The sequence below is a fragment of the Leopardus geoffroyi genome, chromosome D1 (assembly GCF_018350155.1).
Source record: "Leopardus geoffroyi isolate Oge1 chromosome D1, O.geoffroyi_Oge1_pat1.0, whole genome shotgun sequence".
Lineage (NCBI taxonomy): Eukaryota > Metazoa > Chordata > Mammalia > Carnivora > Felidae > Leopardus > Leopardus geoffroyi.
In genome coordinates this window covers 112,399,160-112,425,359 of record NC_059329.1, presented here as the reverse complement: position 1 = coordinate 112,425,359, position 26,200 = coordinate 112,399,160, and the positions used below count along the sequence as shown (strand labels likewise).

General features: G+C 56.1%; 1 protein-coding gene across 11 annotated transcripts in view; it reads right to left on the bottom strand.

The window, feature by feature from the left end:
• Positions 1-26,200, bottom strand: part of PPFIA1 (PTPRF interacting protein alpha 1) — a 92,371-nt gene that overhangs the window by 14,951 nt on the left and 51,220 nt on the right. For 5 of the 11 annotated variants that reach the window (XM_045486237.1, XM_045486240.1, XM_045486246.1 and 2 more), the window contains 14 exons: positions 25,537-25,668; positions 24,221-24,283; positions 22,851-22,930; positions 19,690-19,819; positions 16,680-16,903; positions 14,686-14,917; positions 12,643-12,672; positions 10,007-10,158; positions 9,213-9,385; positions 8,951-9,044; positions 3,342-3,423; positions 3,035-3,235; positions 1,430-1,492; positions 900-926 (listed from right to left, as the gene is read on the bottom strand). In XM_045486237.1, coding sequence (XP_045342193.1) covers positions 900-926; positions 1,430-1,492; positions 3,035-3,235; positions 3,342-3,423; positions 8,951-9,044; positions 9,213-9,385; positions 10,007-10,158; positions 12,643-12,672; positions 14,686-14,917; positions 16,680-16,903; positions 19,690-19,819; positions 22,851-22,930; positions 24,221-24,283; positions 25,537-25,668 — 1,683 coding nt within the window. Of the gene's footprint in view, positions 1-830; positions 927-1,429; positions 1,493-3,034; positions 3,236-3,341; positions 3,424-8,950; positions 9,045-9,212; positions 9,386-10,006; positions 10,159-12,642; positions 12,673-14,685; positions 14,918-16,679; positions 16,904-19,689; positions 19,820-22,850; positions 22,931-24,220; positions 24,284-25,536; positions 25,669-26,200 lie in introns of all 11 variants that reach the window. The other 6 variants (XM_045486243.1, XM_045486244.1, XR_006714348.1 and 3 more) reach the window with 5 other exon arrangements.

Below are 26,200 nucleotides of genomic sequence, written 5' to 3'. Positions count from 1 at the left end.
AAAAAAGTTTAAGACTAAAAAAAAAATTTTTTAAGTGATAATACGTGCTTCATTTTAGGAGTACAAATAGAGAAAAAAAGGTGTTCAAGCATCAACTGGAAATGAGAAAAATTCAGATGTAAGAGGAGTTTGATTGTTTTTGCTGACATACAATTATCCTCTGCGTATCCTTGAACACGACACCATCAGTAAGAATTGACTGGCTGCACCTTGCAGCCCTCAAAACCTAAAACCTTTTCTAGCCCTAAAACCTGACAGTATGTCAGGCGGCAACGTTACTGGAATCCGGGTAGGAAACCACTGCTTTTTAATCAAGCTGCCCAAACAAGGCTGCAAAAGAGTCGTGCCAGAGCTTTTTGTGAGCCTGGAGAACGAGGAAGCTGAAAATTCAAATGTACGATTTGCAAGCAGAGGCTTCATTTCTGAGAACCCCAGGAGTAAGAAAGCCTCTCAACGGACACAGCGGCAGGACGGCATGGAGTGACACGCTGATGCCCAGACGGGGAGGGAGGGCCCCCTGTGCCAACTCTTGTGCCAGGTATTTATCAGAACATCTCCCGTCAGCACGCCTTGGGAGAAGTGTCAGCCCACCGGGGACGGCCTTCTCTGATCCCAGGAGCTGCCAGGGCCCAGGCACGGTGTGTGACAGCCATTGGCCAAACAAAGTGACGTGTGTTTTAAGCAGAATTAACCGTGGTGCCCCATGAGAAAGGTTCAAAATTGTCCATGAGACGTACTCTTTTAATCCTATGCTTTGCTCTAAGACTTTAAATCACCAACGATATTCGGCATAAAGTAAGATGTTAAAAACGTCAAGAAAAGTCAATTACAAGCTTTCATACTCCAGCTCTTTTGCTGCTGTACATATAGTGAAGAGTATATTATAGAGAGTCTCCAACCTGAGCCCAGCTTCCCTCCTCAGCCTCCTGGGGTCACGAGGTTAGGAATGCAAAAGAACACAACTGTTAGTACTGCTGGGCCTGGGCATGCGAGCAGATCAGCTCTGTCGGGAAGGCGTGGAGCGACTGGGTGACAGAGTGAGAAAGTCAGAGCGTCATGCAAAACTCATGCAAAACCACCAATTCCGATTCTCATGCAAGGAGCCGACTCCCCGTGGCAGGCATGTCCATTAAAGGAGACAACTAGGGCCAGAATGTGGAGGCCGAGCGCCAAACCGAGGTCTCTCCAGAAGGAGATAGGAGTTCAATCTATTCTAAACAGAGCTAGTCTATCCATTTTAAGTTCCTGGGGAAAATCTAAAATAGAATTCTACTTCACGCATTTCACTAATACCTAAAGGAAGTGCCGATCCGAACAATTTAATGTGGAAGGACATTTTTGTTTCCCACAGAAAAGCCCAGAATCGCGCCGTTCTCGGGGGCGGGAGGAGGGAGCACGGAGGGAGGACAGGCTTGGGGCTGCGACTGACCGTTTGTGGCGTGGCCGTGAGCGTTTCCATCTCTTCATGCGTTAACCAGATATTTCCTGTGGTCTAGGGCGGCCCCAGTGACAACCACATCCAGGGCAAGGGAAGCAGTGACAAAGAGGAAAGGCAGCAGACACGTGAGCCTCGGGCACGTAAAAGGAGCAGGCAGACGCAAAGGCCATTCTTCCCGCCTTCTCGTTTCAGATGCCCACACAGAACACGACAGAAGGTTAAAACAAGCCCCGCCCCTTGGCGGAGAACCACCACGCGCACCACCACTGTGGTGGCAGTGACCCCAGGACAGCCCACGGTTTCTGGAGCTTTATCTGCCACGCCTACCACCTGACACACGGGAAACATAAAAGCGACCTATTTGGTACTTCTGAAAACTATTCCTAATTCTCAAGTAACTGTCACTTCGATATGTTTAAAACATTCTCCCCCAAAGCACAAAAAGGAGCACCGTCCCCACGTCTGGCCTGTGGACGGCTCCCCACAGGCGCTCCACAGTGATGGGGCCACGTGGACGGGACAACCTCACCTGGGGACCCTAAGAGGCCCAGCACAGGGCTCAGCGTGGCACACAGAACGGCCACTGACTTCAAGGAGCCAAAACACCGGCACCGCTGATGTGGCGCGGCAGACCCGAGGCCCGTTAGCGCCCTGCTGGCCGCCGGGCCCCTCAGGGAGAGGGCTGGCCCGTCTCACAGCGAGGTTCCCTGTTCCAGGTGTGCTTGTCATCACTGTCCGCTGACTCAGCTCGTGAGCGGGGGCCTTCGCCGAGACGGTTTCTAAGACTTTGCGAAAGCCACCCTAACACCTTTGTTTCTACAAAGGTCTCTCTAACTGGAAACAACCAGGCAACGGGGACCTGGTCGGATGCCGTGACAGAACATTCCCGGGCCACAGGTCAGTGCACAGACTGACTGCTCATTACAATTCTGTCCCTAAGAATCGAAACAAAGACGCTGGCAATCCTTTCTGTGCAAAGTCCCTGCAAGTCCCGAATCAGGCGCTGACCTGCTTGCTACTCGGAGAAGAACGTGGGAGGCTGTGTCCTCGCCAGGTTTTCTCCTCGGAGCAGAGAACAGCAGAGTGGGAGCTGAGCCCACAGCAAGGAGCCGGCCCACTTTGTCCCCCAAAAACCATTAACGTTGTCCTCAGATTCGTTTTGTAACGTTCAACCAGGAGGGGCGTCGGTAAGGACGGCCAGGGTCTGCCCGGGGGAGCACAGCCGCGCTCAGTGTGCAGGGGCAGATGCACAGGCTGCTTAAAGCCCTGAGCCCCCGGGACCCGCGGCTCCCTGAACGGAAAGCAACAACGGGCTGAATAAGTCAGACAGTAAGACACTGATAATAATGCAAGTAGGGATCTGAGCTCTTTCCCCTTTCGCTTTTGGTAAGTTTGTACTTAAATTAGGGATTAATTCCTTGTCTACACTTTAAAAAACTCCTATGTCTATACTGCAAAGTCAAGCTGTTCTGAGAGCATTCAATAAAGTATCTTTTAACCACCCGATCACGTATTTGAATGCTAAAACGTTAAACTGGAACACTAGTCGTGTGAGGCAACGTGAGCGGCAGATGGGCTCCTTCCACAGGTGCGTACCGTTCTCGAAGTAGGAGGGGCTGACGGACTAGTCAGGGACATGATCTCCTGAATGGCCAGCCGCAGCTTCAGCCGGTGCAGAGGGTTGCTGATGCCGATCTCACGCTGGATCTCCGTGTCGGACAGCGCAGACATGATGGCCCCGCTTTTCACGTTGGCTCGGCAAGCGGCTACGTACCAGGCAGGCATCCCGACCCAGAGCTAGAGACAGGAAGTGTAAAGGCCAGAAGGTTCTGCACGGTGTACGGATGCATTCATCCTGCTCACAGATGTGATGTGCTCCGCCCAGGATTCAAAAGAAACATACCTCCAGCCAAACAACAACGGTGGGCCCATCCCACTGTGCGAAAGGTAAACCTTGTCTCCGGGCTTCCTCGAGCAATTCGTGCCTGCAAATAACGAGAGAATTCAACGCTGAAGAGTCACGAGTGCCTGTGGGTGTATAGCAAGTGAACAGAGGTAACTGCCTGTGCACGTTTTCAAAAGTATATGGGGCGCCTGGGTGGCTCTGTCAGTCGGGCGACCGACTTCGGCTCAGGTCATGATCTCGCGGTCCGTGAGTTCGAGCCCCACGTCGGGGTCTGAGCTGACAGCTCGGAGCCTGGAGCCTGCTGCTGATTCTGCGCCTCCCTCTCTGCCCCTCCCCTGCTCACGCTCTGTGTCTCTCTGTCTCTCAATAATGAATAAACATTAAAAAAAAAAAATTAAAAAACAAAAAAAGCATAACAGAGGCGTCTCCTGGCAGAATTAAAGAATCAGTGTCAACATCAACCAACCCCAGCAACCTTCACGTCCGAGGTAGGACAGCGGAGGGAGTACCTGAACAACAAGGAAAACCGCAGGAGGGGGCCGCACCTGCGTCTGAGTGAGGAGCTGCTGTGAGGGTCTCAAACACGTCCGGCAAAGACAACAACACACAACAGCACAGACTTTAATACCAGTAATGGTCTGATACGGCAACTAAGGAACGGGCGGGATTTTGGCCGTTTCTATTCTACACGGCGATTCAGGCTAATACAGGTATCTGCTAAGTTAAGAGACTGGGTCATCCCATGGTTTAACCCACAGCCTTCAGACCCAGAAACTCTGAGTCCCAACCACTGGGGCCAGCGCACACAGGGCAGCCTGTGAGACTGTGATCCTGTCACAAGCCGACACCAGGAAGCCGTCCTGGGATCCTCACCGCATCCGAAATATTCTGTCCGCCTGGCTCTAAAATACCCAAACCGTAACTTCACCATCTTAACATCTTTAAAAATGATCGTCCACTAATAACATAGTTACATAAGAGACAATGCTATAAGCTTTGAGAATTTCAGCTCACTCCTTCATGTTGTGTACGTACAAGGCTTTCTGAGAGACACAAATTCTTTCTGAACGAATTCAGGGAAAGGCCTTGCAGAGAAGGTGGGGTGGGACAGAAGATGGTTTACCCTACGTGCCTGGGCGTCCTGAGGCATTTTTAAATCCCTCGGTCACTTGTAGTGTTTTCTTTTTTTTTTTTTTTTTTTTTTTAATTTTTTTTTTTTTTTTCAACATTTATTTATTTTTGGGACAGTTAGAGACAGAGCATGAACGGGGGAGGGGCAGAGAGAGAGGGAGACACAGAATCGGAAACAGGCTCCAGGCTCTGAGCCATCAGCCCAGAGCCTGACGCGGGGCTCGAACTCACGGACCGCGAGATCGTGACCTGGCTGAAGTCGGACGCCCAACCGACTGCGCCACCCAGGCGCCCCTGTAGTGTTTTCTTTGATAAATTCGGCAGAACACATCACTGAATCTCATGTTTCTAAACAAACACATTGGCTCTTCAACATATTTAAACAGTATCAGACCTTTCTTAAGACTGTAAAGTCTACGTACAATTCGAGCTCAAAATGTTTCACATCAAGTTTCAAGTAAGTGTTCCTGAAGTCAACCTTGGATTTCCTGGGTAATAAATGTTCTAATTGTGTAGGAAGGATGACACCAGGGAGGGCAACACATTTTTTTTTTTTTTTTTTTTTAAGTAAGCTCTATGACCAGGGTGGGGCTTCAACTCAAGACCCTGAGACTGAGTCACATGCTGCACTGACTGAGCCAGCCAGGTGCCCTAGAATGCAACAAATCTTAATAGCCAGAGGAAGGAAGGAAGGAAGGAAGGAAGGAAGGAAGGAAGGAAGGAAGGAAGGAAGGAAGGCAGGCAGGCAAAACTTCCCTCTTTAAAATGAGCAGCAAAGCTATTTACTCACATATGAAAAGAAATGGGAGTCCACTGGGGCTGTGGTCACCCTGACACGGGGCACCCACACCGGATGGAATAAGCACGGGGGAGAAGGGCCTCACTCGCCGGGCGGACTAAGCCATCCGTGTGCTCAATTTAACGCCGCCTTCCGTGTCCTACGGACAAATTCTCAACGACAGCAGCAACATCTTATGCGAACACTTACGTAAGCCGTGCCACGTGACTCATACACACGATACTGATCGTTCCTTGGCAGACGGGCCGGGGAGAGACCTGAGCTCCGAAAGCACGGTCAGGGGCTCGGTCCCAAGCAGCCCAGCCTGGCACGGAAGGGGTGCGCACGGCTCTGCTGCAGGGCCCAGGGGGCTCGCAGATGCCCCGCGCTCCGAAAGCAAACTGAACGGCGACCGGATTCGTGGCACTCTGTCTGCCACGCTTTGTCTTTTCACACGCAACAGGTATTTAGGGGCACCTGACTGCCTCGGTTGGTAGACCACAGGACTCTTGAGCTCAGGGTCGGGAGTTTGAGCCCCACACTGGGCGTGGAGCCTACCTCAAAAAAACATCTCACATAGACGTTCGCCGTCCACCCCTACAGGGTTACAAACGGCCCATGAACCCCACTACCTGGAAGTTGGTGTCCACGATTCTGACTTCACCCTCACCTTCCTCCTGGCGGTGGCCATTTGTTCACGAAAAGCCTTTTCTGGTACAGATGCACTTGTGGGTTGGAGCTCAGGCCCGAGGTCCCGCCGAGACCACGCGGAGGCAGCGGAGCCAGGGCCACGCAGCCGCAAGACCCAGGAGGCGGCGGCGACGTGGAGCCCCCAGCCGGGCAGCCGGCCCAGGTCTCTCTGCACTGGGCCCCGTCCCCTACCAGGCCAGAGCGCCGCCCAGGAGACTAAACACCGGATGGACCCGGTGGGGGGGGGGGGGGACGCCTGCACCCCTTCCTTCTCCTGGGGGGTCAGTGCCGCCCCCGTAAGCGGAGGAGCCAGAGCACCTGTGTGCACCCAACCCCTTCTTCGCCTGATGGACGAACTGCGCTTCTGCCGCCTGCCGCTGCGGACGGCCAGCTCCCGTCACCTGGGACTCGAGTAAACCAAGGGCCACGTACCCCTGAAGAACCTGCCCGTGTACCCGCACGGTCACTCCAACGATCGACGGAATGATCCGTGTTTCTCCTTGTGGACCACAAGCTACGAAATTAAGCGGGGCGGCCCGCACTTTACCGTAAGGACATGAGGTTTGCTTGCACAGGCCAATACTCCAGAAAGCAACGCTCTCCGCCACCAGTTCCGAAGCCTGAAACACGAAGACTAAAGAGGCAGGGACTCTGATCTGTCTAGCACTTCTCTGCAATTTTTTTTCGTGTTTATTTTTGAGAAAGGGCAGAGAGAGAGGAGACACAGAATCTGAAGCAGGCTCCAGGCTCTGAGCTGTCAGCACAGAGCCCGACGCGGGGCTCGGTCTCACAAACCGCGAGATCGTGACCTGAGCTGAAGTCCGACAGTTAACCGACGGAGCCCTCCAGGCGCCCCTCGCTTCTCTGAATTTTCAGTCGGCCCCCAGCACCTAACTCTGCACGGAGGAACGGGAGTTACAAGCCAACATCCTGGAGGCATGGGAGACTTGTCTGACTTTCGTGGTTATTTCCTTCCTTCCCTCCGCTCTCAGACGCCGCATCCCCCGCTGTGGCCGCGCCCCCCTTGGTTTACAGAACTCTGCCTCCCCCACAGGGTAAAACGGATGAGCGCTCTGACCGCCGTGGGCCAGGCCTACTGAGCGGGGACCTGATCTCCCTCAAGGACCCAATTCTCGACACCACACGTGATTTTCCAAACACTCGCCCTAACAGTAAACTCATGTGGAGTGCTTCCCAGCCTTACGGTTAGAGCCGCAGGAGAAAGACACTTAGAAATCTGCTGAATTCTACGGGGAGCAGGCACACGCATGAGGCCGCGTAACCCATGACTGACAACACGCATCTCACAGTTAGGACGTAAATGCAGCGGTGAAGTGGTCTTTCATGACAAGAAGCATCTCATCAAATACGACATGACCACCGACACCACCGAGACGCATTCTCCTGAGGCGGACACTGTCCACACTAGGGCACCTTGCGTGGGGACTTACGGGGCCCTACCTCACCAGCACGGCTCTGCCATCCGGGCAAAGCACCACTCTCGAAAATCCGAGCATAACTTCTGACTCCCTGAAAACTTAACTCCTCATAGCCCACTGTACCCAGAGGGCTTACCGATAAACGGTCGGTTAACACGTATTTTGTAAGTTATGTATATATGCCATATTCTTTCATAAAACAAGGCAAAGGTTATTAAGAAAATCACAAAGAACAGAAAATACATTTACAATACTATACTGGATTCATTAAAAAAAAAAAATGTTGCATGTAAGTGGACCTTCTATTCAAACCCTTGCTGTTCAAGTGTCAACTGTATGGTCTGGAATTTGCCATGATGATCACGGAGTCCAGAGAACGACCCGCTCTCAGACACTCGGCTGCAGCTATGGTAACACAGAACCAAAGCCGGCAATTTAAACATCTCAGCCCCAGGGAAAGCTACCTACACACACTCTGTGAAATTTAATCACATGCTGGGGCAAATAACTCAATAAAGGCCGTCCTCCTATGACCAAGTACTTAAACATACCTCCTGAGGATGACAAAATAAACATAGGAGACAGAGTGAAACGTTTTGGCCAATTTATGTTACTTCCGATCCTACGTGAAATACACATTTCTGGGAGCAGTGGGGTGGGAGACCCAGAGGGCACTGCCACCAGTCTCACTGTTTCCGTTACAAAAAGTGTAAGGATGTGAAATGAAACACATCGGCAACATCGAAGGGACAGAATTTTCCCAGCACGGTTCCAGGAGCAAAAGGCCTACTTTCAGTATCAAACTGCACATGGCCAGATGGCAACTATCCAAGTTATCTCAAAACACTTTTATACAGTTCAAACATAGCAACATTCAAATCAGACCGCTGTTAAGTGGTTTCTACAAATTTCCATTCCCAGGGAACCAAAAGCCTGACTGTTCCTACGGAATTGTGAGCAGTAACAGAAACCACAGCGTTTCACCTGAAACACAGCCCACGGTGTGCCAGTCACGATCGTTATTATGACTTCTGAGAAGAAAACTAAACTGAGGCAGGTTTAAAGGAAAACCGACGGACAACTCCAGGGGCTGAAGGGGAACCGGCCTCTAACGGGACGGGGCCCTGTGGGCCCAGTGTGGCCATGAGGCCCTGGCTCCGGGCCGTGCAGGCCCTCAGAGCGCTCGAGAGCCACCGGACGCCTCGCCCACTGTCAGGCCTATCGCGGAGCCCACTGACTTCTGCCCCGGCTCAAGGCCCAGAGCCCCAACTGATCCGTACAGGAGCTGGGGCTCAGGGTCAAGTGCTCCGAGGTCTTGCCCTCACGTGAGCCACAACACAGCCTCCCTGCACAACTTCTCAAGGTGGAGTGGGAATCCACGGGAGCCCCTTCACGATTTCACACGTGCTCTACGCCTCCAGGAGGCCCAGTTTAACAAGGACCTCAGGTTCAGCCTGGAGGGAGAGAATCCCTCTTTGCAGCTACAGAGCTCAATGAACAAACAGCCACTGCTTCGAAACCAGGTACGGCTGACAGTACGCAGAGAAGACAAAGAACACAACGCTTACTTTTTTTGAAGTTTACGGTTTTTCTCAGCCTGTCCGCCCAATTTGCTGAGTCCCAGGGTGTCCTGAGAGGAGTTTTCCACCTCCAAAACAGCAGCTGTGGGGAAGCAGAGTGATGAAATGGGGGGCATGGGGGGGAGTGGTCAACAGGCCACGTGAGGGTCTCCCGACAGCGGGAGGAACCTGCGGGCAGAGTGATCACGGTTCTAGACGAATGACACCAGCAGGACCACCTGTGCGTGGGAGCCACACACGGGACACCAACCTGGTCCCGCAGGATCCTTGCCAGCGTGGCCGGGACGGCCCTTTTCTTTCTTGCCAAACAGGCGGCCGATGGAAGACTTGATGCCCTTCTTCTTGGGCGCTTTGTGCAGCGAGTCCTGGCTACTGTTGCTGCTGCTGGGGTTGCTCACGGGGCCGTCCTGCGAGCCTGTCGAGCTGGGGGACGGGAGAGGATCTTCAATGCAGGCTTGGCACACGACACACCGCCCCACGCGAGTGAAAGCACAGGCCCCCAGCTCCCGGGGAGGGCTGCCCCCAGGGAGCTGACGCTCTCTCCCTCCCCAGAAGATCTGGACTCCAAGCGCCCTGGGCCAAGAACACGCGGCAGCCCTTCCAGGCCGTGACCCGGGAGCACGGAGCACATGCACCACCAGAGCCAGCCGGGGACACGGTGCGAGAAACAGCGGCTGCTGGAGCTGCCCGGTGGGGGGAAGATGGCTCCCCAGAGCCCCTCGGGGCACAGAGCTCGGCCCAGGGGAGGGCAGAGGGGAAGCCTCAGGACGGCCGGTGGTTAGGATGTGGGCAAACGAGGCCGCCCTACAGCCGCCTGCACCGCCGGACTCCGGTCTGTCCCAGCGGACTTGCGCCCCGGCGGCCGCACCCCCGGAGCCCCGGCAGGTGCCCCAAGAACATCGTGCACATAAACTCATAAAGAAACCCCGCTGGCGTTTGTTTAGAATCGCCGTCCCGACCCTTTCTCCCCCAAGAAGATCAAGGGTTTCTCGGAGCTGAAAACCAACGCGCGGGCGTGTCCCCTGTGGCGCCTGCGCCCCTTACTTTCTGGCGTCCCTGATGTCCTCGTGGCTGGCCGCGTGGAGCACCCCCTGGTGCAGCCTGTCCAAGCGCAGGGACCTCGGGGAGGAAGGAGGGGACGTTTCACATTTTATTGTTGCCTTGTCGTCTCGTACCTCTTCGCGCGAAGCCGGCAACTGCGGGGTCGAGAGGAGGGTGACAGGAGTTCACCGCGGGCCCGACAGACGAGCACACAGCCCTGAAATCACAGCCAGGAACTCATCTGAGTAGCTACGACCTGCGCTTTCTGCGGCGTCCAAAACGCCCTCTTAGTGTCGGCCTAACCCCGTGCCACCGCGAGCCCGGCCCCGGAAGGCAGCGGCGGAGACCGTCGCGAACCACGCCCCGAACCACGTCCCCATCGACCACCGCCAGCTGAGGAGCAAGGTGCTGGTCTCCTGACGCCATTCAGAGCAAACCCTGGTGAGCACAGAGGCCTCCCGTGCACGACTGTGCAACGCTCGTTGTTTGGGGGAAAAGGAACCAGCTTGGGCCCTAACCCAGTGTCACTTCCAGTAATGATGCAAAGCCTGGACCTACGAGCACGGGCGGAAAGTGAGAAGGCACCCAAACCCCCGCCCCCCCACCCCCACTCGGGTCTGACTTCTGCTTCTCGGTGACATTTAGGTTGACGTTACAAACTGAAGGACTTCTCTGCAGCTTAGAGGAGGCCTGCTCAACACGGTGGAGACAGAGTGACCCTGGGCTGCGGTCACGACAAGATGACCCCCTTCAGACTCCATTTTTCCTCCTGTAACAGGCTGAGGGTCTGCGGCTATGTGGCTGTGGGCCCTGGAAAGGACGGCAGGGCCACGGTCCCGCCAGCGTTATCGCCCTTGACAGGTCCTGGTGGTGAGGCAGGGCCGGATCACACGAGACATCCGTGTAGGACTGGCGAGACAGGCACCGCCAACTGGGTTTGTACCAGGACCTCCGAAGCTGCGTGGGGCTCGGGACCCCCACGGGGGCCGGGGGTCAGCACCAAGCGGAGCTGAGCTCAGGGAAGACACCAGCTTAACCAACAGCTACAGAACACCTGCCTCCTCTCCTGATTTCCATAACCATCATGGGACAACAAAAGGCTACCTTAACCGGCTACAAATTATCAACATAAAACTAAACAGGGTCAGACTTAAGTAACAGAAATAGATTTCAAATCCAGGTGGAGGCAAGGATATGGAGAAAACAAACACCAAAAAGGAACAGGACAGGGAGCCACACTAGGGACCCGGCTATGAGGTGAGCAGAGACGGAGGGTTCCGGGCGCAGGCCCTCCCCTGTGTCACAGCGCAGTCCACACGCAAGCCCCCGCCCGGCCCTGGGTCCCGCCAGACTTGGGCCTATGGGCCATTTCAGTCTCAACCAAAAGGGAGGCTCCCGCAGGGCTGGGAAGCGCAACGCCCGTGCTGGCCCTGTCCGCGCGGACCTGACACCCACTTCTCGTGCACCTAGTCTTCATCCCCCAGAGCCTCCAAGGAGCCGTCAGTGAGCTGCGGGAGCAGACTGTCCTGCCTGGGTGTTCACCACACGCCCCTTCCTTCCTTCCTCGAGAAGGTCTTGCTACCGAGGAAAGGGCGGCACGAGCCAGCGGACTGCAGGGCGTGCTCTGCGCCCCGTCGCCGGTGAGAGCTCCCGACCTCTGTGGACCGTGCACCAGTGGGCAGTTTGTGGACACCCCGAGGGCCACGATTCTATCGCTGTCCTCACTTACCAGGGGAGCAAACCAGGGCAAAAAGGGGGCGATTAACAAGCCCGGGTCACGAAACCACCTGTGACGGAGCTGGCACTCGAACCCGGAGTTTAACTGAACGGCCACACCGTCCCTGCGGGGGAGGGGCTCCCCCGGCTGCCGCCCAGCTCCGTATCAGAGGCACGGCCCTGTCAGCGCGTGGCCGGGCGGGTCTGGGATGGGGGTACGGTCCAGGGAACAAAGCATCCCAGTTATGAGGGGGGCGCTCTGGTCAAGGGTCCGGTCCCGAGGCATGGCACTTCCCGTGAGAAGGGGACACCCAAGTCATGGTCCTCTGGACACAGGAGGTGCCCTGCCCCGGCCCGGGGCGCCATAAAGGAGAGAAGGGCGCCCGAGCAAAGGTGGGGTACGTGGCAGAGTGGTGTCGTGGCCAGAGTTTGCACTGCAATGCGGCCTCGGGCACAGGACCCGGGCTCTCGGCCCGTTTCCACACCTGGAAATGGGGGTGACCACACACGCTGCGGCTCGCAGGGGTGTGGGTGGGGGCCAGGTAACAGGCTCCTAAACCACTGCACACAGCAGCTGGCGGACCCTAAGAGCTCGCCAAATGCTGCTGGCCGCGACTGTCCCAGGTGGTTATCCCCAAATCGAACATCTAGGGCTCGGCTTCAGTCATTTCTCTTCCTAGAAACTTCTATGTCTCGCATAACTGAGTACGCAGCAAGCAGGAGACAAACGAGAGAGAAAGGCAAGCTCTCACATCCCTCGCAGGTGCCATGGAAACCGGCCGCCAAGCTCGAGCGCCCAGCGCTTCCCGGGACACACCGGCCGCTTGTCGTGACCCGGTTGTGGTGCCCGCTCTGCGAAGCGACGGGCCCTCTCCCACCCGCCACAGACAAACACAGGTAGGTTACACTACCAAGCACTTTACCTTTCTACGATGCTTCCTTAAATCGCTAGGCTGACAGAGGCATGCAAAGAAATGAAGAGAAATCAGATTTACTGCACGCTCGGAAGTCACAAATTCAAGGACCAGAAGAGGCAAACATGTTTTAAAAACAACAACAGCATGGATATAATCGAGATAAGGTTTAGAAACAACCATAACTGGAAACAGAACTTCTTTCCACCACACATTTAAACATAATAGGTTATTCAACATTTACTAGAGAAACTATAAATTATTACTCAGGGAGATAAGATTCCATTACGACATAAATAATTTATTAAAATATGGCATCCTGTGTAACAAAGAGATCTAACAGTTGTCTATTCTAAAACTTTCTGTAACTGTTCTCCTTGTTGAAAATCACGTTCCGCTTTTACGCTATCAACCTCGTGGATGCCCAAGAAGTGACCGCGACACCCAGTAGAACACCGAACCGACCTACTCTGGTTAATGAGCTGCTGGATGTTACTGTCAAGTCCTGACCTAGAATTTGAGCTAAGACTTCCCAAGAATCAATGCGCTGTGCAGGTACGTGACAAAAACGGGCATGAGACAGCTTCACGTTGTAGGAGCCCCGTGTTTCCGTGTGGAAGGCGGCACTGGTGCCCAGTAAGCCCATGAGGTTTGGAGTCCTGAGCACGAGCGTCGGCACCACAGAGCGTGCTGTGTCTGATGTCTTTAGAAGAAACCCTTCGCTGACGAGTTATCTGTGCCACACCCACATCCACACGTGCTACACGGTGACACGCTAAGTGCCACTGGTCACCGTTGGGCGAAACCCCACTACCTCACGAGAAATGAAGACAAAGCAGGAACGACACGAGAGAGCCACGACTGACCACAGAGGCTGCACACACAGGATCACGGCCACGGGAGCACGCTGCGGAGGGGCTCACGGCGTGGGGCAGAGAGGGGCGGGGGGGGGGGGAGGGAGGCTGAGGTCTGCGCGAACAGCGGTAAGCAAGCGAAAGGACGAGACGGCAAATCAAAACCCAGCACGGAAGCAGATACACTCTTGGCCGGCACGCAAATTCCACAGCAGGGAAAAGAACCGATTATTTTTATAGCGACTCTCACAAATTCTCCAAGAGGAAGAAAGCGTGACACCACAGATGAGACCGTCCAAGAGTTTAAGGTACGAGCTGATTAGCTAATGGTGCGAATTACACACAGAGTGACGTCAAAACAACACAAAACGGACTAGTTCCCGCGTCACGGGCCACGAAAGAGAGTCACAGCTGATCTAATCACGTGCTGGCCAACGGCGCAGCTGGGAAGAAAAACGACGGTGACGGGACAGATTCTGACAGACACGAGCGCACTCAGAAACACAGCGTCGTAAACGTGATCGTAGGTGGAAAGAGATGACGTGCTCTCCAAACCTAAGCCACGTACGCGGCGAAGTTCCGCGACATTCTGCAGAGCTGCCCGCTTCGCCCAGAAACCACACGGGCACCGCGTCTCCAGACACCGAGGAGCGAAGATGCGCTCCCAGAAGCCGTCCCCGTGTGGGGCTCACACCGCTGCCGTGCTGGCCTCACACAGGCACCGGCGTCAGGAGAACCAACCTGAGCTTTGTTTTACCGTACTTTTTGACCGCGCGTCCCGTCCCCTCCAGTTAGGCGTCTCTAATGTGGAGAAAGACAGCACCACCTCACTCTGTGCCTTCTCTACCGTCCGTACTTACTGTGGTGAAACCGCCGACTCCCCAAAAACAAGAACACGCCCCTCGGAGCCACGGTGCCTGGCACGGGCCCACATCCAAAGTTCCACACCTAAAAGCTCTGATGATGAGCTCACGACGACGGCTAACCCGCTCACCCGCACAGCACAATCTGTGTCACCGGCTACTGCTGAATGACTAAATACTGGCTGGTTTAAAAATTCTCGCACCTCTGAGCGTGACAGATGAACCGGCTTTCCTTCTGGGTAAAACGCGAGACAGAACCATATTCGTAGACTCTGGCACCTAAGTCGGGGGCTGGGGTGGGGGGAGCGCCGCAGGAAGAAGAGGCAGATACTCACTAGAGTCATGACCCCCAGTCTGTCCACCTCCCTGGCGGGGCTGTGCGGGCCCCTCCGTGGGGTGGAGCGCCCGCTGTGTGGAGGGGAGGGGCCCGCGAGCGGGGACGCGGGGTGCGGGGCGCCGGAGCCCGCGGGTCTCAAACGGCCGGGGCTGTCTAAGCTGCCGCTGCCCACTCGGCTCTCAATCTCCTCCGCCCGCTGTTCCGCGCTCTCCTTCTCTTCTTGAATGAGCCTGCAACGAAAGCAGACAGGTCACCCTCGCCGCCCTGGCAAACCTGTGAACGCACCTACGTGACAACTCCGTGGTTGCCCCCGCGCTGCGAACGTGCGGGCTGGTGAGCTCCAAGGACGGCTGCTCCGACCCCACCTCAGCGAGAACGGTCTCCCTTTTAGTGTCTTTTCGATACACCCGGTTTCAGAACACCACGAGGGGACTCCCGCAGGGCGTCCCGTAAAGCTCCTTCCACCAACCGTGTTTGATTTTACTCCTGTGCGCTCAGATTCGGCCAGAGGCTCACCGGCAGCTCTCGCCGTACGACGAGCTGTGAATTCACAACTGCTACCTTCCCAATTCTCAGACACGTCAATGTACCTGTTTTGCAACTGGAAATCGGGACCTCTGACCTAACTGAAGGACCGACCCACGGAGCAGTTGGGAGTTCCCCGACACTGAAGCCTCTCGACTAGATGAAAACATTGAGGTTTTGTTTTGTTTTGTTTTTTTAAGGCTGACTTCAAACCAGTTTATTTGATGGAATTTTCTACCAGCCTCCTCCGTACTCCATTCATTTGGAATTCAAGGCGAACACTCTTCACTGCCAGAGAGCAGTGCATCAGGAAACGGTAATTTCTGCATTTGACTACGTTACTCATTATGCCCACGTTAACACTGGAGATCCATGCAGCGACCTTTCCGATGAAAGCTCTGTTTACGTACCCCAAGAGCTTATTTTGTGATGGCAAGTCTCCGGACTGACTGACCACTTCTATCTGGTCAACTCGCATGAAGGAAGATCGCTTCTCCCTGGCCACACGCCACACAAAAGCAAAGCCGAAGCGCGGGCCCTCTCTCCTCTCCCGCGCTGACCTGACGGGGGACGGCTTCCACAGAGCCCACCGCTCCTCCCCGCTTCTCCCGCTGGCGTCTGTCCTCACCGCCCGCTCTCTGCAGGCAGGAAGGAGCACGTCTGCCTGTGCTAGCTTCCCAAGAACGAAACGTGGACAGTGACTCTACCCGGATCCACGGCAGCAGGGTCACTAGCACGTGCCCGCTCCCCACGGGACCTCAGGACTCCAAAACAGAGCAGCTCCCGGGCCCCCGGGCCCACCATCCTGCCCACCCTGCCGCCTCCGTCTCCACGAGGGCCAGGCTCTGGGTTCTCTTGCCTCCACGGGACCAGAGCTTTGTAAATTCGCTACCATAACTGCTAAGAGGATTTCTAAAGAAAACACCCTTGAAATACTGACGAGCGTAAAATGATTCAAACACACGCCCCCTGAGCACTCACTGCTCTACAATGGACCGATTTCGACATGTTAACGTTCATGCACGCGGCCCGCCCCACACACCCTCCCTCTGCACTGTGGATCAGGGAGGTCTCCCCGCACCCTGGGCTTTCCGCACCTCAGCTTTCCGCGTCCTGGCCGACCCTGGAACCTCGGTCGGACGCCGCCGAGGAGCGTCGCAGGCGCACACTGGGCACCCACGCGGTCCTCTCTGGCCGTGCTGTCGGCTCCCACAGGAAGGGACTGGACACCTTCCGCCCTTCCCCAGAGGTTACGCGAACCTGTCCGCTACTGTGGACAGATGCCCTGGTGAACTGAATTTTATAACCCAGGGGAATCGCACAATATTCTTAAAGTAGACCAGAAGGAGCTTTATCGTTATGGGACACTCAGAGCACTCAGAGTGTTTGTTCCAGACCTTCCTGGGCGCGGTAACGGTCCCTCGGAGACACTGTGGTCTCTGTGGTGCCGCGCGCGATCACGTGTACCTGATCTCTTTGTTGATGGCGTCCAACTGTTCCTGCAGCATCATGGCCAGCGTCTGGGCATCGGCCTGCCCACTGGGCGAGAGCAGAGCGGCCGAACTGAAGAGCGTGTCCCCGTCGTCTTCGCCATCAGACACGTCGACGTCGCTCTCGAACGCCTGCGCCACATTTGCTAGGACGCTAGCTTGTTGGGCACGTTCCCAATCCTGTTCGTTAAGAGTCTGTACCTGTAAGTAAAAAAACTCCATCTCGGCAAAGGTGGAAAATAACACTGCAGTTACAGAAACCTACGAGAAATCTATCAGAAACTTGACAAGTTTTCAACTGGAAGCCCAAAGGAAGCGGGGAGCTGCCTTGTGCTTACAAGCTGCTGACCTACGAAGCAAAGCAGTACTTAAGGCACAGGTGAGGAGGGCGGCCTGTGACTCAGACCCCCTTGCGACGCTCGTGCCTCCGTGGACGTGGGGCATTTCTGTGACATCGTCCACAGGGTGGGATGAGCAGACCAGAAACAAAAATGGGAATAAAAAAATACATCGGTGCCAGCCAGCCACCCCCGTGGGCAGTTACAAGGCCATTAAATCTGAGTGCACTTCTGCGGCCCCACAGCTCGCTGGTGTTCCAGGTAGGGGATGTGCGGCCACTGGAGCGTCCCCCGCCTCCCTTCCTGAGGCTGGTGTGAGCGAATGGAAGGAGCAGAGAGGACCCAGGAGCAGCCTGCGGACCTGCTCTTCTCGGGGCTACCCTCGAGTGGCAGAGGCGCCTCTGTGGCCGAGCCCAAACCCTGTGGCCTGAGGAGCAGGGCGCGGGTGCGAGCAGCGGCTCTCCTGGAGGCTTTCCTGCCCTCCTGCTCACCCGCCCCCCGAGACGGCTCCACCCACGGGCACGAGGCCCTCGGCTGGCTCAGGGACATCGTTCCGCCCTCTCTCTCTGGACGATCACCTTCCTAACTTCATCCACATCAGCCTGAAAATGCTTTCCCCCTTTTCCCTCCAAAATAACAAAACAGAAACCACAGAACTTTTACCCTGTGTCTCCTCCCAGCTAGCACTGCGCCTCCGCTCCCAACCACAGTTCAAGTCCTCCAGAAAGCTGCCCCTACTGTGTGTACACAGACTCTGGAACTCGGGTGAGTGGGCTTTAGCACAACTGCTCCTGGACCAGACCACCGTGGTCCTCGGCCTCCACCTTGCCTGGCCCCACCCGGCACGACCAGGCCCACCGGTCTCCCGTTCCCTGAGCGCCTGGCCCACTGGGCTCCCCCCACCACTTGTCGGGACCGCTTGGTCTCTGCCAGTTCTGTCTCCCTCTCTCCACCGCCACGCTGGGCAGTGCCCAGAGAGCCGCCCTTGGACTCTGGGGCTATCCACAGGTGCCCACCTAGGGACTTTATGTGGCCTGTGCCTCTAGAAGCCACCAGCGTGTTCTGGCTCTAATCCTCCTCTCTAGTCAAGGTCTCCTGAGGCCCAGACTGGAGTGTCCAACTGCTCACCGGATGTGCCCCCTTGGTCCGACCTCTTGGAGCTCCCCCCGCCTGTCATGTTCTCTCACGCCCTAGGTCCCTTCCATCAGCACCTCTCGCTGGCACCAACTTGTGACCCATCCACACGGCTCCTTCACTTGCCTCCTTCGGGCCAGTGCTCAAACGTAACCCTCCCGGCGATACCTCCCTGTCTGACTGAGTTTACAATTCTTATTCCCTCCTCATCTCACAACTCGCGACACCCGACTGCCTCTCCCCGCTTACTCCCATCTGACACGGTGCGTCGACGGGTTCTTCACTACCCCCGTCGAGGGGTGGACCCCAAGTGTGGGCTGGCCCTGCAGCTCTGACGAACAGAACGTGATGGAAGCGAAGGCGGGCAGCTCCCAAGGCTAGTACGGCACAAGCTCTGGGACCTCCTGCCTGCCCTCTCTCCGCGTGAGTTCTGGGGAAGCCGCTGCTGTGCCGGGAGGACAGCCAAGCAGCCCGTGGGCAGGTCGTGTGGTGACCACCTGAGGCCTGCCTCCAACACCCAGGCAAGGGAGCGCACAGCGCACCCGCCAGCCCCAGCCGAGCCTCCTGGTGGTGCAACCTCGCGAGCCCCTGAGCCACAATCACCCAGCTAAGACTCTCCTAAGTTCACAGAAACCAGCAACTACGAAGTGTTCCTCCTAAGCCACTCCCCTTTGCAGGGATTTGTCAGTCATCCGTCAGACAGAAATAGGAAACTAATACACATATCACCTTCCACTTCCCATCCGCTGCTGGTCTCTCCTCACTACACTGCGCACAGAAAGGGGTGCAGGCCTCTCCTCTGACTTTTTATCTATTTATTGTTTTCTTTGTTTTATTTTAAGTGGGGGAGGGGCAGAGAGAGGGAGAGAGAGAGAGGGAGAGAGAGAGAGAGAGAGAGAGAGAGAGAGAATCCCAAGCAGGCTCCAGGGGCGGTCAGCGCAGAGTCCCATGCGGGGCCGCGGGGCTCGATCTCACAAACCGAGAGATCGTGACCCGAGCGGAAATCAGCAGTGGAACGCTTGACCGACTGAGCCACCGGGTGCCCCTCATCTGGTTTTTTCGGTCATGCTGCAGCCCTAGGTCTGGGATGATGTCTGGCCCAAACTCGTTCAAGGACTATCGGTGCTGAAAACATACACAAGCATATAAAGATATACGCCGCTGAAGAGACACAAGTACAAAAGTATTTAAAGTCTGAATGTGAATTCTTTTTGCTTCAAGATGAATACACTATTCACTGAATCTTCATTAGCGTTTCAAAACTACTGATCAGCATTGTGCTGTGCTTAACAGTAGGTCCCATCTTAACCCACATTTCTACTCTTCCGAAAAGAAAGGACAAAAGCTCTACAAAGCAAATTGTGAGCCAGCAAAAGAAGAATGGGGGAGGGGCAAGAGACAGCGGCCTATCGGCAGTTTAGTTCCAGAAGAGCCTCACAGCCAGAGGACAAGGCAGGTGACACTGGAGCAGGGGGGCGGGTCCCGCGAGAGCCCCCGGAGGACGGAGGTCCTTGCCTTGGAAGGCTCATCTCGCAGAGCGGCCACACGGCCTTTCCGGGGGCGCAACACCGCACTGCTGTAGGCATCCGTGGGGCCGTCCGCCAGAGGGAACCTGAAATCTGGGACGCTGCCCAAGTGCGGTCGCCTGAAATATGGGGGGGGGGGGGGGGGGGGGGGAGAAAAAGGTCATTATCAACAAGTGAACTTTGTCAGCCAGGCCAGAACCCGCCAATTTGGGAACTGAGGTCACAGAAGAAGGTCTCCAAGGACACCATCTTTTCTCCTGGCTCCCGTCCCAGCCCGCCAGCCAGGCCCTGTGGAGACAGAGTCTCCCGGGCCCAGCAGGGGCAACGCCTCACCGCGGCCCAGCCGTCCCCGATGTGGAGCCGGGCCTGTGCTCGGCCTCGGCACCCGCCCCCAGTCAACCTGTCGCCCTGCGTGTCTGTGACACCTGCTGCCCGACTGACCGGGAAGCGCTCCTGTGCGTCCCTCTGGCCTTCAAGTGCCATCTCCCGCGCGTGCCAAGGCCCTCGCTGTGAGGCCAGGTGACCCCAGGCATCCCTCCTCCTGCCACTAACCGGCACCTCAGGGGCACCCATGGCAGGATCCTCGGGAACCGCAGCTCGCAGCTCCCGTGGACAGGAGGTGGCGATGCGCCCGGTGTTTCCAAGGCAAAAGCGTCTCTGGCCTGTGTCCACTTAGACTGACAGACAACCGTCCCCCTTGGCCACAGGAGTCTCCAGAAAAGTTCGACGGAGCCCTGAGCCCCTAGGATGGGGTCACTGACATGGGCTGTCACCTGCCCCCCTCAGCAAAGGCTCCGGGCAGGAAGCGGTCAGCAGAGGTGAAGGAGCACCCGCCAGCCCACGTGCCCGGCCTCAGCCACGGGCTCACCCTCTACCCCTGAACCCTGCACGGGAGTCCAGTGGCTCCTTGCTCTCTGGAAAAGAAGAGAGGCTGCCTTCCGTTTCAGAAATCCTCATGGTCTCGGGAGACAGAACACTCCCGTCGGATTCACATCAACTAAAGAGGGGGCCCCGGGCGCCGCCCCGCGAGGCCTGCAGACAGAGCCCATGTGACAGGACGTCTCCTCTGCGTGCTTCGCACTCCCCTCTGCGGCCTTTAAAGAAACGTCTTCGAGAAACGCTGCCTCAGGGTACTGCTTGTTTGTAAGACAGCCAAGTCCGGACTGCCCGCTGGCCACAGCCACCCTTCCCTCCTCCTGTCCCCCTATTCCCGGCGGAACTGCTCACCTGCGCTCAGGTGGCCTAGCGTCACCGCTGCAGGGCCACGGCACGTCGCCAACCGGTGAGCTACACGTGACACCCCGCGTGTGGTCTGGGATGGTTCGTGGCTCCTCCGCGGCTCACGAGTGTCCCCTGACTCGGACACCCTGTCTCGGGCTCCCGGGCCCCCAACCCGGCCACCCTGCATCCAGTCCTATCCCAGAGCTCCGTCCCACGTGCCCCGCCTGCGTGCGGAAGTCGGTCCGTCACCTTTCTTTTCCTCCGCCACCCAGACCACCTCGTCTTGCTAGAGGAGGACACGACACAAGACTTGGCTGTGAGGTCGTGCCAGGAGGGCTCGGCTGGCCGGGCTGCCTGCCACCTCCTCAGGCCCGTCCCCGCGGCCCGCCCGTGCTCACGGCGACACAGCTCCCACCAGCGTGTCTTCTGCCACCACACGGGAGAGCGCTATGTGAGACGGCTTCAAAGAGACCCCGCTCCCGACCGGCCTCCTGCCCGCCGTCTGCAGACCGCAGGGCCACCCGTGACGGCGGCTGCTCCCTCCGCACCACGGGAGCGCACGGCCCCTCTCTATCCCTCTCGCTGGCCAGCACGCCTCAGGCGGGCAACGGGCGTGGACTTCCCTGTTACCGCACCTGCCCCACGGTGCCAGCCTCCAGGTGCCCGCACGGCCCCTTCCCTGGAGAACTCCAAGGTGCACGCCGGTGGCCCGTGCCGCGTCTGCTTTGCTCCCGTGTGCTCGCTTGGCCTCCTCACACATACGCGCCTTCAAGCCCTTGAGCGGCGACACCGGCCTCCGGCCGGCGAGGAGCTCCATCAGCCAACCGAGAGGCTGCCTGTGTCCTCATCTTCCCGCGCCCTTCCCTCTCTGGACCCACACTCGCTGTGCCACCAGCGGCACCAGGGACAGGGAGAGCCTCTCGCGACGCGACCTTCGCCGACCTCTCCTCCTTCCTACGGGCAGGCTCCACAGGAACAGCCACAGCACACCCTCGGCCTTCCCGAGAGCCCCCATCTGCAGCCACCCAAACCCCTGCCTTCGGAGCAGGAGCCTGCTCCCTGCACCTGAGGGGGCCCAGTCAGCTACTCGAGCGACTCTCGCTCCAGCGGGACGCTCACACGGTGACTATTTCCTACAAAGAAGCGAAGAAACCTCTTAATACCTTGCTGACAATTACTGTCTGCGGGACGCAGCTCACCAGCCGGCTGACTCACTCCTTCACAGGCGACTCACAGCTGTCCCAACAGACTTAAAGTGACTACGCGTCATTCTCCAGTCTTTTCAAAAACATCAACGACAAGCACTGTGCTAACGCCACGAATGTCAAACTGACCCTCACAATCGTGGCCGTGCGGCCACTCCCATGGCGACCCCACTGGCCTTGTGGAAGGGACCACGGCTCCCAGGCACGCGGGCCCTCACCTGGCACGCTGGACCCCTCCTATCCCCAACCATCAGTGCCCCACTGCGCGGCGGAGGGGGGTGGGGTGCAAATTAACCCACCCACAACAGAAACTGATCGTTCCCTACCTTCCACACCTCCTCCTGCGGCTGCGAGCTCTGTCATGCCTCCCGGTCTCCTGGGTGTCCAAGCCTATCCTCTGGAATGATGTTCTACTTCCCCCTCTCACCAGCCTCTAAGCTACCGGCTCCCTGAGCCACATCAGGTCACTCTGCCCACATGGCCAAGGGCTCGTTCTCGAAGATACACAGCAGGTGTTAACACACGTGTCTGTGAGCTGGTTCGCGTCAGAGCCATGGCGAAGGCAGTGCCCCCCACCATCAGCTATCAGTCCCTGGGAGCTGCTTCGCATCAGACCACAGCACACCCACGGTTCTAGTGTGTAACTGTGGGCGGGCTGGTTCAGGTCATATTCGTGGCAAAGGGAAGCTTCTGGAACAGATCTGTGAACCGGGAAATGTCATACCCGTGGTGAAGGGAAGAGCCTCTCAGTCTCGCCTGCTCTAATTCAGCCCTCAGTGCTTCCACGTTCAGTAGGAGCCGATCCTGCAAAGCAGCAAATGACAATGACACCCGCTGCAGGCAAGGTTTACGATCACTTGCGTCAATATACCCTTAAACACAGAGCACAAGCTGGGGGTTGCCAGAGGGGAGGAGAGTGGGGGCGGTGGGCGAAAGGGACGACAGGGATTGGGAGGCATAGGCTTCCAGATACAAAATCAGGCAGTCACGGGGATGAAAAGCGCAGCACAGGGAATACGGTCCGTGATACCCTAAGGACTCTGTACGGTGACACACGGTGACCACAGTGATGATGACGAGCACAGAGTAAGGTGCGTAATTATTGAAACCCTATGCTGTCTACTTGAAACTGATACAGCCCTGTAGGTTCGTTAGAATTCAATTAAAAAAAATGAAAAAGCTATCTGCATCCAGTGTGCTCAAATGTCAACCATCATAACCGCAATGGGTAAATTCAGCAGTTACGAACCCCACGACCGTTCTCTCCGAGAGTCCTCCAGTAAACACCCAGATCACCAAGTGGACGTCCTCAACCCTGCTGAACACTTAGGTCTCAGGCACAGCAAGGGTACAGAGGAGAAACACTGAGCCACTAGGACTTCTTCCTAATTACGTAGAGAGGAGCAGGACTTTCTGGGCGGTGGGGGAATAGCCCTTGTGTGCAATAGGCACGTGCTCCTCCGTGGACCCTCTGCAGCCCAGCCTCACGTCTGCACACGCAGCACCAGGGAGCAAAACCGACGAGGAGCTTCGGTCACACAACAACCCCGTAGGCAGTGCCGTCCTGGGCAGCAGACACCGCCGCACGTGGCTAACGGAGCGCCCAAAATGGGGCTGGTCCCGACCACAGGGGATGGAACTGTGAGACGCCCCGTGGGTTGCAAGGACTGAAAGTGAAAAACAGTGTAGTGTAGCTCCTTCGTTTCTACGCTATTTACGTGATACAATAACATGTTGCCTGCATCGGGCTGCATGAAAACTAACATCACCCGTCTGTCGATTTCAAATGCAGCCGCGAGAATCCTTGGGATGACACCCGTGTCACCTGTTACCTTCCTGCTGGGCAACGCTGCACTCAACGAAAGGTTTATGCGAACATTTTAGCTTTCGAGTGAACCCCTGAAGGGACTCAGAAACCTGAACCCCAGAGGCTGCTCGGCTCCGGCTCCGCCACACGCGTGCCGTTCAGACTTGCGAGCGTGGGGCCGCTCGAAAGCACAGCGGTGGCCCGCCGTGGAGGAAGTGGGAGCCCCAGCGGACACGTGCTCCTTTCCGGTCTCGACGGATCTCTGAAGGATTGAGAGATGGAAGTACCTTCTCACGTTGCGTTTCTTCTAACTGCTTTTTCACATTTTCAACTTCTCGTAATAGAGAGTTCTGAGAAAGACACAGACAGTCCTTTACTGTTGATTCTCAAAAACAGTGCACAGAGCATAGCTGTGTTTCTCTTTACAATAACGCAGCACGGAAAAGGAACGGACCGAGTGGCTACACCAGCGAACAGGGTCACATGCCCACAGAGTGAAATGCTGTCTTTGAAACCACAGGAACAGCCTTTGGTAATACTTTGTCCGTGTACAATTTCTTCACGGATCAGTTTCTGAATGTAAGTACGACAAGTTCGTAAGTTTATTTTAATTAGTTAAACTGGTCCGTACTAGCTTTTAGGGTAATTCACCAGTCACTTGGGAAACATGACCTAAGTTTCGTACGTGTAATTCAAACCTAAGACAAAACTACTCTACCTTAAGGCTGGGCCCAGAGATCAAGGAGGCAGCGAGGTGAGAACCCTACGTGGGCGTAATAATGCACTTCCTAATGGTTTTTATGCAAAATACGCGAGTCATGTAATTAGCAGTGCTCACTGGTGTCTCCAAGTGCCAATCACAGGGAAAATTCTGGGCTCATCTTCAGGGACACGGGTGTAGCCAGAACGGTTTTATCAGGTCCGAATCCAACTGTTTCCACCAGAGCTTCTCTGGCATAGATCCTATGACACTCCTTCCCTCCTGTTACAGCTAAAGTGTTTCCATGATGACTGTGTAAGAGTCCAGGCTTAGACTTTTTCCAAACCAGATGAAAAGGGAGAAGGCAGGAAACGGAAAGGGAGAACCTGTTTTCAGCTGATTAAATGCCTTACATAACAGCGCACTCCTACAGCGTCATCTCCATACACGAGGTTAGAAATCAGCTCCCCACGCAAGGACCAGGTGACGGCTGGACCGAACACAGGTCCCAGCGTGGGGCTGGCCAACGAGGGCCTGCCGACCACATCCAGCCACTGCCAGGTCCTATAAATAAAGGGTTATCGGCCCACGGCCACTCCACTTAGTTATGTACTGTCTGTGGCTACCTCTGTGCCATTTATTGATTAGCACGAAGCTACCTTACTCCTTAAGTCTCAATTAGCAAAAGCCTAAAGTGCTCCCTCTCGGGGGCCCTTCCCAGACCAGACTTCTCTTCTAGACAGTAACACACACCTGCCCACACACGTACATCGGGCAGGGACGGGACACTGGGAACTTAGCGGGGAGTGGGAAACAGTCTGTGGTCTTTCCGTGTTAAAGAACAACGCGAGGGGGCTCCTGTGTGAGGCCGGGAGCCCTCAGCCGCCGCCTGTCCCGTCCTACCTTGTCTTCCAGAGCGGCCATTCTCTCCTTCAGATGAAGCTGCAACCGCTCGTTAGACTCGGAAAGGAGCTTGTCGACAGTGTCTGACAGACGTTTGTTATGCTCCTCGTTCATCTTCTCCCTCTGCCTTGCCTGGAAGAGGAGACACCAGCTTCAAGCCAAAGTGCGATCACCAGCGCAGACGTGCCGAGGGCGTGCCAAGGACGTCCTCGTCCTCGGCTGCCCCTTCCCACAGCCTTCTTGGGTGCGCTTGTGCGTCACTGCTGGAACCGACCTAGCGGGGCACAGAACCGCAGGAACGTGCCTCCGAGGGATGGTCCGTTAGAAGGTCCCGTCATTTCTGGGAAACGAAATACGCAGGGGGCCTCAGGAATGTCCTGATTATGAGCTGTCAGATGGGCTCAGGAGGCAGATGTACATGCAGGAACGAGCCAACTTTTAAGGGGATCAGCTTATCCACACACGGGAGGAGGAATCTCCCGGTGCATAAACAGAAGCTCGGATCCGGCTTCAGGGAGAAAGAAATGAATCCACAGACAAAAGTGAAAGGTAAAAAAAAAATCCACTTGGGAAAAAATTCGGTGGTGAGAGACTTTCATCTGGTTTTCTTTATATTCACACATCACCTGAATGTTTTGTAACGGACACTTATATTAAAAAATCG